General features: G+C 41.8%; 1 protein-coding gene across 1 annotated transcript; it reads right to left on the reverse strand.

Moving 5' to 3' along the window:
* Window positions 1-48: 48 nt before the first annotated feature.
* LOC131219513 (DNA-directed RNA polymerases II, IV and V subunit 12) lies at window positions 49-13,953 on the reverse strand. Its single transcript, XM_058214685.1, has 3 exons — window positions 13,794-13,953; window positions 13,563-13,655; window positions 49-327 (listed from the first exon to the last, which is right to left on the reverse strand). The coding sequence occupies exons 1-3, from the start codon at window positions 13,831-13,833 to the stop codon at window positions 305-307; spliced, it is 156 nt and encodes a 51-aa protein (XP_058070668.1). The 5' UTR covers window positions 13,834-13,953; the 3' UTR covers window positions 49-304.
* Window positions 13,954-14,737: the final 784 nt, after the last annotated feature.

Consider the following 14,737-nt stretch of genomic DNA (forward strand, 5'->3'; position numbering starts at 1 on the left):
TACAACACAAGCATGGCTCTCTTTCCAGAGCTCACGCCAACACCAAAATGCCTAATATCACATCATGCATAAATTCCCATACCCAAGGGAGAAAAAGAGCACAATCTTCGTATGCAAAACTATAAGATTTACTGTCAATAGAGTAGAAACCAAGGTTTCACTGACAATGATAACTCTAATCACATTATCTATACCAAGACTCCAAGTTACCTAATACTTCATAAGAATCCAAGTCACTTAAGGATGCTTGATGGTAACAGAGTTGGTGGGACTTTGGATGCCGTCATCCTTCCCAGGATTGTCTTCAGCGTGCTTCATATTGAACAACTGCAACGGAAAAAGCAAAAATCAAGAATGTTTCAAGGGCAATGATTCAATTTGAAAATCAGATTCCACTATCAAATGAAGTAGATTGAAAGATAGTAACTAATGGGAACTGAGAATCCGATTCATGTCAGAATCCTATTGAATATGTACTTCTAACGCAAGCTCACAACTAATATGCACAAAAAAGATTTTGAGCACATACACACCATACCCTTAGGGGGTGTTTGGCGCATGGTATTGGGAAGGATTAGGTGGGATGGGACTCAAAAAACATAATTATTACATATAAGCAGGGATTGTCCCCTATTACCATGGGATAAGCTTAATTCCATGCTATGTTTGTAATACGGTGGTACATTGAATGGATATACCCACCATCATTTGAAACTATTGAGAATAACATGTGTTATATCCAAACCGTTCATTTGTTTTGTAACCTCATTTTATGGCATGAGCCTAAAAATGAGGCAGATCCAAAACTTATGTGGCCCCAAAGAAGTTTTCAACGGTAGGTATTCAATCCCCGCTGCTTTCTATGGTGGGGTCCACTTGAGCTTTAGATCTACCTAATTTTTTGGCACATGCTCTACAACAATCTCAAAAAATGGGTGGACGGTGTGGATATAGCCCACACATCATGGTGGGACCTACACAACTTGCTAACATTGAGTGGAATTGGCACAGGACCTGATGCAATTCCATCTAATCTAATTCCAATCTTTTCCAAGTCTACCCAAACATTGAGTGGAATTGGCATAGGACCAAATGCAATTCCATCCCACCTAATCCCATCTAATACCATGCACCAAATGCCCCCTTAGGAGTCTTTTTGCTCCCTGGAATCTAAAAGGATTCTTGAATCTGTTTCTCATAAACAGATTCCCAGTAAAAGAGATTCTGTCTATGGTGTTTGGGTATTAAGAAAACTATTGTCAGGAATATAGTTTGTGTTTGGATATGAGAAGGAGTTGTGAATCTTAAAAGGGGTCGTGAATCCGTTTCCGGGGAACAGATTCCCAATTAAAGAGATTTGGTCTATGGTGTTTGGGTATTGACATTTGACAAAGCTATTCTGGGGAATCTAGATTTTGTGTTTGGATATTGGGAACGAGTTGTTAGGAGAAGAGAGATCTTTACTATCATCTCCAAAAATATGACCATTGGATGGGAACCCATTTCCCAAATATTTGCAACCCATCTTAAATATGGGAATCATAACAGGGGCCAATTTTGGGAATTGGATTCCTGTGGGAATTCATTTCCCACCCTTACCTAGGACCCAAACACCTGATGGAATCTGGATCCCCAGGAGCCATATGATCCTTAATCTTTCGTCCAAAATATAAAATATAGACTACCTTACTCCAACATACTTCTACCTCTACCAAATCCTTGAGCATACTACCATCCTATTTGACTCGAGAATTCACCGATGATCCTTCACATTCTCTATATGGTACTAATCTTCCACCAGTCTCTTTGCAAAGGCTCAACATGCAATCTTGTTTTTGTATGAAAAATACTTCGGGTTCTTTCAAGATGCTTATTCAAAGTTTTGAAGTGCATCTTTTTGACAAACATTTCATGCAAGTGATGGTTTTGAAAGTAGCATAAATTGAACCCTGCATCAGTCTACATTGTTGTCCATGAATCAAAGCAAGCAAATTCAATACCACTATAACATCTTGCTAACAAAATCCTTGGCCATCATGAAGATAAATATAAGATCAGAACCACCATGAAGATAAATATAAGATCAGAACCACCATCAAGAAGCTACGGCCCAGGTTAGTCTTAGGGGCAGTGACAGGCAGGATGTGGGCCAGGGTCAGCCCAAGCCTCTGACCAATTTAATAAATGGCACAGAATCCAAGCCCAAGCCTGATTTGTGATCCGAGGTGAGATTACTAGGCCTGACCAATCAGCAGATATCCAAGCCCAGGCCCGGCCTGCCCGACCCGGCCCGACCCAACCCAATGAAGGAGTTGAAGCCAACAACATTTTGCAAGGTTGCGCACATCTCCATTACTAAAGCAAGCATCCTTTAAGAGGGCAGGATCTTCGATCAGACGTGGCATGATGTCAGGAGTTTCTTTATTCCATGCCTTTCGCTATCCGATGCATACTCTCTGTATGAAGTTATATGTTATTAGTAATTCCCTACTTTCCTTTTTCTTTAGTCAGTTTCCTTGTACTTGTAGAAAGTCTAGATTGTGCTAAGATTAGAGATTTGATCAAATAAGGAAACCTTGTATGATTAAACATTGTTGAGAGTTTTGTTTCTCAACAGTAGTATTGGGGGGAGAATCATGTGACTGGAGTAGAGAGCTGTTGAGCATTGCGCTCATTCTCTTCAACTATTGAAGTATTCTTCCTGCACAAGGGGTTATTTTCTTGCAACTTTGGTGTCTTGCTTGCTGGAAAAGTGGGCTGGGTCGGCCCACGGGTCAACTGGACTGACATGCTTCTGAGGCAGGTTTGGCCCAAGCTATATGGGGTAGTGGGTCGGTCTTGGGCTACAAAATGTGGCCCACTTATGTCAATGGCTCGGTTCGGGTTCACCCTAGGGCTAGGACCTGGTAAAATAATATAGATAGTACAGAGAATATGTATAATGCATATTTATGTCTGTTTCCACTAACAAGGCTGCTGGACATGCCTTAAGCCCTATATTCCATTTCAAAATCTCGGTTGGGTTGTGCAGGTGCGGTTGATGAGCTTTGCAATTAAATAGGTCGGGTCAGGTCGGGCTTGAGCTTGGGCTTGATGAATTGTAAGTGGGTCAGGTCAGGCAAAGGGTAATGGACCATAGGTCATGTCCGGGCCAGAATTCTTGGTCTGTTTCACAAATGGGTTGGGCTTGGGTTGACCAACCCGATGCATTGCCACACCTAATCTCATGGTTAATTTCTGTTTGAATCTGATTGCAGTAAGTGATATCAAGAGCAAGCTACGCTCTCAGTGTTTGATTGTTACTTTCCTTTCTTTCCACTTCCATTTTTTTATTTCCCTTTCCCCAAACCCTGCTACAATTACAACCGCAGCACCCGATCACCATTATACCCCACAGATACCATACTATGGCAACCACTACCTTTTACAACCTTAAAAACCTTGAACCTACAGTAACCCTAGCTATCTCCCAAAATCAGACCTAATCCCTGTCTGTCAACCACACCTATAGCTTCCCTATCCTCACCCCACTGCCATTCACAGACTCCATTACAACAAAATTCCAGACCCGAAATCCTCCACACCCCATATGCTCTATATACAGTCCCTCAGCCCATAGACCCAACCACTGTCTCATCCAATTTAAAAGGATCCTACCCCCCTACAGTTCCCAAAAAACCAGCTCCAGCCCTTAATTACACCTCACAGGTTAAACTCAGCCCTTAATTACACCTTCAAATCTGTCCCTCTCAGCCATCACAATTTCAACCGAAGTTAGGACTATAATAGCCCATGCCAACCCCTATTTTGATACAAACTCTTATCCTTGAATCTATCCAAACCAGTACCTTTGAGGTCTAAACCTACCTTAGGTGGCATTATTCTCCTCTGATACCTATTGTCTTAAAGCCCACAAGAAGTGAGACTTCCTACAGTCCTAAGATGGCGAGTGAGAGTCAAAGCAAACTGTTCAAAACCGTCCAGAAATTGATTGATCAGTTTACGGATTTAAACAGCTGTATGTCCGTGTTGGAGGAATAACAGGAAGAACAAGAACACTACTGAACCATAGGTTAATAGCAATACTAATCTCAAGGAATTTATGCAATCAGGGAATTGTTCCCCTTAGCAATCTGGGTTTTGGACACCACGTAGAGTTGACACGAATCATGAATTTGAGCTTGAGACCCACCCATGATATTAGCAGCCTCCATATCCTTGGCAAGGGCCATGGGCACCTACAATCCTCGTCACGAGTATCTGAATTTATGCCGAGGCCACCCAACCTCAATGAGCAAAAGATATGAGCACGTGATGGTGGGGACAGGCAACTGGGCTAGTCTACACCCTAATGTCTTCTATGAATGGTTGGAGTCGATGGAAAATTATTTTGAGTGGTTTCAGATGGTTGAACAAGTCAAGTTACGATTTGTAGCATTTGATGCAGATATGCTGGCCCATGCACATATGGACCAGCTCAAGCAACAGAGAGGCCAAACTCACCGAGGAATCCTCCAGATCCTTGTGGATGGCTTTTTGCTAGAATTTCAAACTTTTCTTCCTTCCTTTTTTTTTATCCATTAAAAAATAAATAAATAAATAAATAAAAATAAAAAATAAAAAATAAAATCATTGGTTGCCACTTAAAAATAACCACACCCATTGGATGAAAGAGATTTAGGATATGCTGGCCGTCATCAAGATATCCTAAATTTCTGGGTACCGCCTCACATGGGTATCGCCACACACGAGCTGCCCACCCCGAGTGTGTCTCTGCATCCCACAGTCAACCCCGCTCGAGCCCAGTGTGAAAATATTCTTGCATTAATCACCCCCAATGAGGAGTCTCGAACACGAGACCTCCCACTTTGATGCAAGACAATTAACCACTTGCTCTAAAAGCTCAAACTATTAGAGTATGGCGAATTAATCCCTTTATCTCATAACTCAGGCCCCAAAATTTGATTCAGGACATGAAAATTAACTTTGATATGCAAGATCTCAAGCTTTAGATCATACTAATTCAGAAACAATTACATAAAAATTCCACGCCTTACACAAAAGTTCAAACATTCAAGCAAGGGGAATCTATGTGGGTCCAGTCCTACACATGTTAAGGCTAGATCACTAAGAACTATGGACCAAACAATACTCAAAGGGAAGTATAGTCACCCACACATGCATAGAAATATATTCTCAATCCAAGGGATTCACAGGTTTCAATCCAGAGAAAACCCTAGGGTTAGGGAAAAGGGGCAAATTAAATTGGAATTAACGCAATCTAGGGTTAGGGTTATGGAAGGTAAGTATGAGAGGGATGAGAGAGGTGAGAAAACGAAACATGTCGACAGTCCTTGCGTCCGGACAGCGGGCCAGACCTGACGCACGTGTGCAGGGGCCTGGTCGCACATGCCTGAGGGCCCCGGTTCCTGAAACCGATTGCTTGAGTTTGGTCGGCCAGGGGTGGGCTCCAAAACCCCCGAGTTTCGGCTCGATCCGATGTGCGGTTTGTGCGTGGTGCTCCACCGAAGTTTCAACCCTCCTGCAGGGTCAGATTCTGGAATTCTGCTGTAAAGAGAAAAATTACTGCAATAAAGGGCGGATTTGAAGCGTAGATGATTGTAAGAGATGAGAAGTATGGAGAGTCGAAGATGGGGGTGAATCGGGATAAATGTGGCTACGCACTACAGTAGTCAGCCCTTCGAGGGAGGGGGGTTTCACACCCAACTGGATTTCCACAGCTCGGAACTCAGGATAGTAGAAAAAACATAGGAATTTTTATTAAACTTCAATGAGGAAAAAACCCTACAAGGGGCGCCTATTTATAAGAAAACCCTATACCCCAAAACTCGTGCCATGTGCACAACCTATTACTTGGCGACAAAGTAATAAAAAATAACAACTAATCAAAGTAATTTAAACCGTTCATGATACTCTAAATGACAATAATAAGCAAAACCTAAAATACGAGATTAATTAGACTAGTGGACCATGATCATGAGAACCCATGGTAGGCTTTACATGGCTATCGAGCCTACTCCAACTAACTAAAACTCAATCTTCTAACTAGGAGGCCCTCCTTGGACGTCGTCATCGATCCAGATCGATGGTAGGGTCTTCCTCCTTCTTGCGTACGTGCAAATGGGGGTGTGTGTGTGCATATGATGTCCTCATCAACTCTCCCTGGCTACGAAGATTTCGTCATTGGCGAAACAAAACTCCTAAACTGCTCCAAGATGTCAAGATCAAGTCTCTGAAGCTCCTCCTCAGTGAGCCACGTTCTGTCTGAAGCTGCACGTGACTTCCATTTAACCGGGTACTTTTGAAACCGCCGTTGATACTATCTGATGGTCCAGAATATCCTCTATTTCCTCTTTGAGTGTAGGAAGGTTAGGTATGGGAGGTAGAAGCTGGGAAGAAAGATCGGGAAGAGGCCATGGGGCAAGGGACAGATCTGGGGAATCAGGATGGATGGGCGAAGGGCTGGACAAAGTATCAGTGGTCCCCTGAAAAGTAACTAGATCCTCCATATTGAATGTGGAACTAATTCCCATGGAAAGTGAAAGATCTACCACATACGCATTGACACCGTTTCGTTTTATAATTTTGAAGGGCCTAGCGCTACGCGCATGTAATTTACGAACGCCCTCTGAGGATACCGCTCGGGCCTAATGTGGACCATCACTGAGTCTCCTACATTGAATTCCTTGAAACGTTTATACTGGTCTGCAAAAAATTTGTAATGTTCATTACTAGTAGTGATCTTTCGCTTGATTTCTTGATGCAATGAATGAATGTGATGCGCAAAAGACTCTGCAGACTCTGACGGCCTATGGGACAGTGACATAGGGACAAGATTAATAGGCTTCCTAGGCTTATAACCAGTAACGACTTCAAAAGGACTTATACCTGTGGACCTATTGAACACAAACTCGGCTATAGGTAGTACGGTGTCACATGTCATAGTGTGCTCCCCCACTAAACATCTGAGCAAACTCCCTATGCTCTTATTAACCACCTCAGTCTGAGGGTGGTAATTAGAAGAAAATTGGAGCCTAGTATTCATCATGTGTTATAGTGTCTTCCAAAGGTAACTCATGAATCGCACGTCTCGGTCAGATACTATAGTTTTTAGTAACCCATGCAGTTTGACGACTTCACTAAAGAATAGCTTGGTAACATGCGATGCGTCAGAGGATTGAAAACAAGGAATGAAGTAGGCCATTTTAGAAAAACGGTCCACGAATTGTGGTTCTGAATAGTCTTGGGGAGTCCAAGCACGAAGTCCATACTGATGTTCGGCTAAGGGATGAATGGAATTGACAAAGGTGTGCATAATCCTGTGTTTTGTTTCCTTTTCTTTGCCAATTGACAAGTACGACATTGCCCTATAATTTTTGGCCATGTCTTGCTTGAGGCTTGGCTAATGAAACTTATCCTCCACTAGGGCAATGGTCTTGTCTCGACCGAAATGACTCGCGACTCCTCCTGAATGCAACTCACAGACAAGAAAATCGCGGAGGGAGGTGCACAGTATGCACAAGCAGTCACTCTTAAACAAATATCTGTCTAAAATCAAATACTCACTGCTAGCTCCTAACGGACTCTCTAACAACGAAGCATACACAACTCCAAAATCTGGACACTCAGAATAATCTTCTTTGATGTGTTCGAGGCCCGTGACTTCAACGCTCATAGAATTGCCTCGAGTGTATCAAAGAAGAGTATTTTGAGTATCCAGATTTTGGAGTTGTGTACGCGTCGTTATTAGAGAGTCCGTTAAGAGCTAGCAGTGAGTACTTGATTTTAGACAGATATTTGTTTAGGAGTGATCGCTTATGCATACTGCGCACCTCCCTCTGTGATTTTCTTGTCTGTGAGTTACATTCAGAAAGAGTCGCGAGTCATTTCAGTCAAGACAAGACCATTGGCTTAGTGGAGGATAGGTTTCATTGGCCAAGCCTCAAGTGAAACGTGACCAAAATTATATGGCAATGTCGTACTTATCAACTGGTAAAGCAAAGGAAACAAAACACATGATCATACACACCTTTGCCAGTTCCATTCATCCCTTGGCAGGACATTAATATAGATTTCATGCTTGGACTCCCCAAGACTATTCGGAAACACGATTCGATATTTGTTTTCATGGACCGTTTTTCTAAAATGGCCCACTTCATTCCTTGTTCTAAGACCTCCGATGCATCGCAAGTTGCCAAGCTATTCTTTAGTGAGGTCATCAAACTACATGGGTTACCAAAAACCATAGTGTCTGACCGGGACGTGCGATTCATGAGTTATTTTTGAAAGACACTATGGCAAATGATGAATAATAGGCTCCAATTTTCTTTTGCCTACCACCCTCAGACCGATGGTCAAACTGAGGTGGTCAATAGGAGCCTAGGGAGTTTGCTTAGATGTTTAGTGAGAGAGCACACCAAGACATGGGACACCATACTACCTATAGCCGAGTTTGCGTTCAATAGTTCTGTCAATAAGTCCACAGGTCCAGTCCTTTTGAAGTCATTACTGGTTATAAGCTTATAAAGCCTATTGACCTTGTCCCTATGTCACTGTCCCATAGGCTGTCAGAGTTTGTAGAGTCTTTTGCGCATCACATTCATTCATTGCATCAAGAAATCAGGTGAAAGATCACTACTAGTAATGAACATTACAAATTTTCTGTAGACCAGCATAAACGTTTCAAGGAATTCAATGTAGGGGACTCTGTGATGGTCCGTATTAGGCTCAAGCAGTATCCTCAGTGGGCCGTTCGTAAATTACACGAGCATAACACTGGACCCTTCAAAATTATAAAACGAAACGGTCTCAATGCATATGTGGTAAATCTTCCGCCTTCCATGGGAATTAGTTCCACATTCAATATGGAGGATCTAATTACTTTTCAGGGGACCACTGATACTTTGTCTACCCCTTCGCCCACCCATCCTGATTCCCCAGATTTGTCCCTTGACTCATGGCCTCTTTCCGACCTCTCTTCTCAGCCTCTACCTCACATACCTAATATTTCCACACCCAGAGAAGAAATAGAGGATATTCTGGACCATCAGATAGTATCAACATCGGACGACGGGTTTCAGAAGTACCTGGTTAAGTGGAAGTCACGCCCAGCTTCAGACAATACGTGACTTACTGAGAATGAGCTTCAGAGACTTAATCATAACATCTTAGAGCGGTTCAGGAGTTTTGTTTCGCCAGTAGCGAAATCTTTGCAGACAGGGAGAGTTGATGGGGACATCACGCGCACACGCACACCCCCCTACGCACATACGCAAGGAGGAAGACCCCACCATCGATCTGGATCGATGACGACGTCCATGGAGGGCATCCTAGTTAGAAGACTGAGTTTTGGTTCATTGGAGTAGACCCGATAGCCATATAAAGCCCACCATGTTCTCATGATCATGACCCACTAGTCTAATTAATTTCATATTTTAGGTTTTGCTTATTATTATTATTTAGAGCATCATGGACGGTTTAGATTACTTTGATTAGTTGTTATTTTTTATTACTTCGTCGCCAAGTAATAGGTTGCACACATGACTCGAGTTTTGGTATAGGGTTTTTTTATAAATAGGTGCCCCTTGTAAGGTTTTTTTTCTCATTGAAGTTTAATAAATATTCCTCCGTTTTTTCTACTCCTTTGAGTTTTGAGTTGTGGAAATCCAATTGGATGTGAAACCCTCCCTTCCTCGAAGGGCTAACTACCATGGTGCAAAGCCACATCTATCCCGATTCGCTCCCATCTTCGACTATCCATAATTCTCATCTCTTACAATCATCTACGCCTCAAATCCGCCCTTAATTGCAGCGATTTTCCTCTTTACAGAAGAATTCCAGAATCTGGCCCTGCAGGAGGGCTGAAACTTCGGCGAAGCACCACGTACAAACCGCACATTGGATCGAGCCGAAACTCGGGAGTTTTGGAGCCCACCCTTGGCCGACCAGGCCCCTGCGCACGTGCGTCAAGTCTGGCCCGCTGACCGGGCACAAGGACTGTCGACGAGTTCCGTTTTCTCACCTCTCTCATCACTCTCGTACTTACCTTCCATAACCCTAACCCTAGATTGCATCAATTCCAATTTATTTGCCCATTTTCCCTAACCCTAGGGTTTTTTGGATTGAAACTTGTGAATCCCTTGGATTGAGAATATATTTCTGTGCATGTGTGGATGACTATACTTCCCTTTGAGTATTGTTTGGTCCATAATTTTTAATGATCCAGCCCTAACATGTGTAGGCCTGGACCCACATAAATTCCTCTCGCTCGAATGTTTGAACTTTTGTGTGGGGCGTGGAATTTTTATGTGATTGTTTTTGAATTAATATGATCTAAAGCCTGAGATCTTGCATATCATAGTTAATTTTTATGTCCTGCATCATATAAATCAAAAGGTCCCTGTCAAATATGCTAGCCATGCATATATGGACTGGCTCGATCAAAAGACAAGGCACAGTAGAGGGGCTAAACCGGCAGAAGAATTCCTTTGCCAAAATGACTTCTCTAAATGTTTGGTCCAGAATGTCCAAATGGGCAGAGGAATTTCCTCCACCAAGTGGGTTCCTCTTCAATTGACTTGGCAGCCGCTATTTTTCTGTGAAACATGTTTTCTCTTAGGCTAAACGCAGGTTTCCTTTATATTTCAGTGATTCTCCACATGAGGCCCACATTCCACAAGCCAATAAGTGATTATGATCATCTTCATTTTCCTCCTGATCATTTTGAATGGCCTTTTGCTTGAATTTCAAACTATCCTTTTTTCGCATTGGTTATAACTTTAAATAGCCACCCTTGTTAGATGAGAGAGATCTAGGATTAGTTTTTTTATTTTTATTTTTATTTTTAATTTTTTAAATTAAATTTTTTTAGATCCTGTCTTTGATGTAAAGTCCTTTATAAGGGAATAAGACTCAGTAGCATTCAGTCATTGGTGAAGAAAACAAACACGAGGCATTCCTGTAATGTCATGTGTACTGTTATGTGGATTGACAACAAACACTCTTGCAGATCTCTTTCCCTTATTTCTCTCATCTTCTTAATTTGTGCATGTTATCATGCTTGCCGTTAGGTTTGCATCAGAGTCCATGGTTGGATTGTCCATGGCATCTCGAGGTTGAGGTTGCGGACAAGCAGCCACTGATGCACATCCACCAGTCAATCCATGTGAAAAAAGAGATTTTGCACATGAGAAGGCAAATCAAGTAACCTATCCAGCACTTGGCACAATACGAGTTGGTATCTTATGTCGACAGAGATTCAGGTTTTTATTGGAGGAACTAGAGAATCCCTTTCATCACTAAGTGCCAGGAGGTGTATGAAAAAGACGATAGTAGGGAGTCAGAGGCTATCATCCTGAAGACTAAGAGGCGTGAACTTGGAATCAAGCTTTATTTTCCTGAGTTTCAGGGTGGACTCAAAGCTAGGGAGTTAGCTAATTGACTTGACATGATCGAGTGCATCTTTCACTTCAAAGACATTCCTGAGAGAGGCAAGTCAAGCTAGTGTCTAAGAAGTTAAAAGGGCAAGCCTTCCCCTGGTAGGAGCAGATCCAATGAATCCATCATCGACAAGGTTGATCACCGATCATCACCTAGGCTAGAATGAGAAGGTGATGAAAGAGAGATTCTTACCTCATAACTACACTCAGACCTTGTATTAGCAATTGCATGAAATGAGGCAAGGAGATTGCAATGTGGATTCTTACATGGAAGAGTTCAATCAATTGACCGCACGTAATGACCTAGCTGAGAGGGACAAGCAACTTATTGCTTGTTACACGGGTGCTTGCAGCCTTCGATATGAACAACTATAAGTAGAAAATGATTTTATGATTATAGTGTGGAGAAAAGAGGAGAAGAGTGAGAGAGAAGAAGAAGAAAGATGAGAGTTTAGGGAAAATGTTGTGTTGGCTAACATGCCCTAACACACAATGTTTATTAGAATAGAGCGTATAGTACATTGCAGGAGAAGAGGAAAGTGTGCACATGCACTTACATTAGATGAGCCACTAACCAAACACACTATACAACACTCTCTACACTATATTCCATATAGACCATTGCCAAAGCCTACCAAATGGCTTTGATGATCAAGTCCCATCAATCTCGAGTGGGAGCACAAAGCGATACACCATGAAACAGATTTGGCTGCTCATCTGTCAGATCTACCAACACCTATGACAATAAAGAACCTGATCATGCAGGCCCTACTTGATCATCTAAAGAATCACTTGCAAGGAAACCATCTGCGCCACCAACAGCTACATCAAGCGTCCATGGTTTAAATCCTCGAGTAGGTGACACCGAAGACAGTAGTGGCAGCTTCTGGTGTTTTAAGTGTGGCTATCCAAGCCATGAGGCCTTTACATGTAAAAAGAAGCCAACTTACCAAGAAGAAGAAAGCAACTGATGGTGGAAAGAAATTGCAACCCTTTGTATGGTGATTATGGAGATGAAGATGAGGATAAGGTGAACTATAATGATGAAGGAGAGGCTTTGGTGTTGATGCTGAAACATACTGACATTGGGGATTGGTTGCGGAGTAGCATCTTCCATACAACTAGCACTGTAAACAGAAAAAGAAAAATCTGCAAAGATAATCATAGATAGTGGCAGTCGCGAGAATGTGATCTCACAAGAAGCGACCGAGAAGCTGAACTCGAAGGCAGAAAAACACCCTCACCCTACAAATTGTCTACAATCACCAAGGAAAACCAAATAACTGCCTCCAAATGGTGTGTTCTTGATTTTTCATTGGAAAAAAAATTACGTCAATCAAGACCAATGTGATGTTGTTGCCATGAATGAATGTTGCATTCTCTTGATTAGGCCTGGCCGTACGACTGATGTGCCGCGCACAGCAGAAGGAAGAACACATACTAGGAAAGATGGACTGAAGATCATGGTGGGGCCTACAAGAGGAATTTCTGCCTAAGCCTAATAGAGGAGAGGGAGAAAAGCTCCGCCATGCCTACTTCCACAAAAGAAGCCCAAAGGAGTAAGGAAGTGTCAATCGGGTCCCTTGTTGGCATGATTACTGGTAGATATGTAGTAGATGACCAGCTACATCTATCCTACGGCATGCCGCTTCGTGCTCTGACTCAAGATAATGAGACTAAATCATTAAAGCTACATAATACATTTTGGTGATGATCCAAATGAGATGTAGTTGTAGTTCATCTCAAAACAAAGCCCCAGAGAACCAATAAATTCAACTTAAGCCTAGCCTTTAAGTGGGTCAGTAGGTCGACCTGCATTGCCATCTCTAGTCAGTGTGACAAAGCTAGCAGTAGACAAACACTTTCCCTATGCCCTATTACATAAAACTGTTTAGCCTACACAACTGAGACAAGCTCATGATAACCCCATCCAACCTACACAACTGATAAATAGATATCTGTAAGCCATTGTTATCATTATTATTTTTTTCTTTAGATGATTTACAACAAAAAACATATCTTGCTAAAAATATAAGAATAAACAAGAAATATGTAATCAGACATAAAAAAATGAAAAGAACAATGACGCTAAAATCTCCTTACTTCTGCGAGTGCGCTTTTTGTACAAGATGCGGTAACCGCATTCACGACATTGAATCACATCACCTGGCTTCAATGTGTTCTCCGTTCCACAATCTAAACATCAAGCAAAAAAACGTAAGTTTTTCAGAAATGAAAAAGAAACAGAACAATCAAAAGCATGAATCATGGACTCTTGGGTTAAATAGGCAGAAAATGTTTCTCCCTTGATGAATGGAAACTTTTCAGAATTACCGCCACAGATGTAGCTCACTGGTTCGGGCTGCGGATCCATTGATCGATAGACAAGAAGTTACGGTCGTGAAAAGAAGAGGAAAAACCAGGGTTCAGTAGAGCCAAAGAATCTGACAGAAGCAAAATGAAAAAATGTGAAATTTTAGAGCAAAAACATTGTTAATAAAACAAAGAAAATAGGAGATGATAAATAGAGGAAGAAAAGCAAGAAAGGTAGACCAATTGGAAATCAATTGGGAAGTAGGAATTAAGTGTCTTCTAGGGGGGTAGAGAGAGAGAGAGAGATGAAAATTTTGCGATATGGGTCTTCCTTGCAATACCATCCAATTCGAATTTCAAAACATTGATGTGATACTAGTCTGTATGGGCACTCTTGATTTGTGTTCAATTGGGACCTCTTTGGTTGACTTTCAGCAAGTCAAGTTGATAGAGAACATTCTTATCAAATAATGGTCCGGCATGCCATTATATACACATCCACAGCCAGAAAAAGAAGAAGGATAGATCCATGAATTTCACATTTAAACATTACGGTCCTGTAGAGAGCTAGTAGAAGAGTCATTTCACATATTAGTGGACTGAATAGTTGTAAGAGGGAGGACTTGGTGGACCCTCTTGCCTTTTTCTTTTTCTTTTTTATTTTTCTGTATATGCATTCATTTAGTTTAATAAATTCATCCCTTACCATCCGAAAAAGCAAAAGGGGAGTTATTTGAAACTCTGGTTGCGTGTGATGCTTGACCCGCAGGCACTTCAAAATGGTACACACAACATACATTAACTCCAATTAAACCAGCTAAATTGTGAACCACACTATCTCGAAGTTATATTCCAAAAATCAGATTGCTTGCACAATCCTAACCTCTGATTCGTGGACACTTATCTGTTGACATCCACTAAATATCTACTAATCTGATAGTCACATGATCAAATAAGCTCAGCTT

Source organism: Magnolia sinica, chromosome 11 (genome assembly GCF_029962835.1).
Source record: "Magnolia sinica isolate HGM2019 chromosome 11, MsV1, whole genome shotgun sequence".
Classification (NCBI taxonomy): domain Eukaryota; kingdom Viridiplantae; phylum Streptophyta; class Magnoliopsida; order Magnoliales; family Magnoliaceae; genus Magnolia; species Magnolia sinica.

Coding starts and splice junctions, on each gene's coding strand:
- LOC131219513 (XM_058214685.1), bottom strand. CDS start 13,833: ATGGATCCGCAGCCCGAACCAGTGAGCTACATCTGTGGCG. Junction 13,656..13,793: donor AGTGAGCTACATCTGTGGCG/GTAATTCTGAAA, acceptor CTTGATGTTTAG/ATTGTGGAACGGAGAACACA. Junction 328..13,562: donor CAAAAAGCGCACTCGCAGAA/GTAAGGAGATTT, acceptor TTTCCGTTGCAG/TTGTTCAATATGAAGCACGC.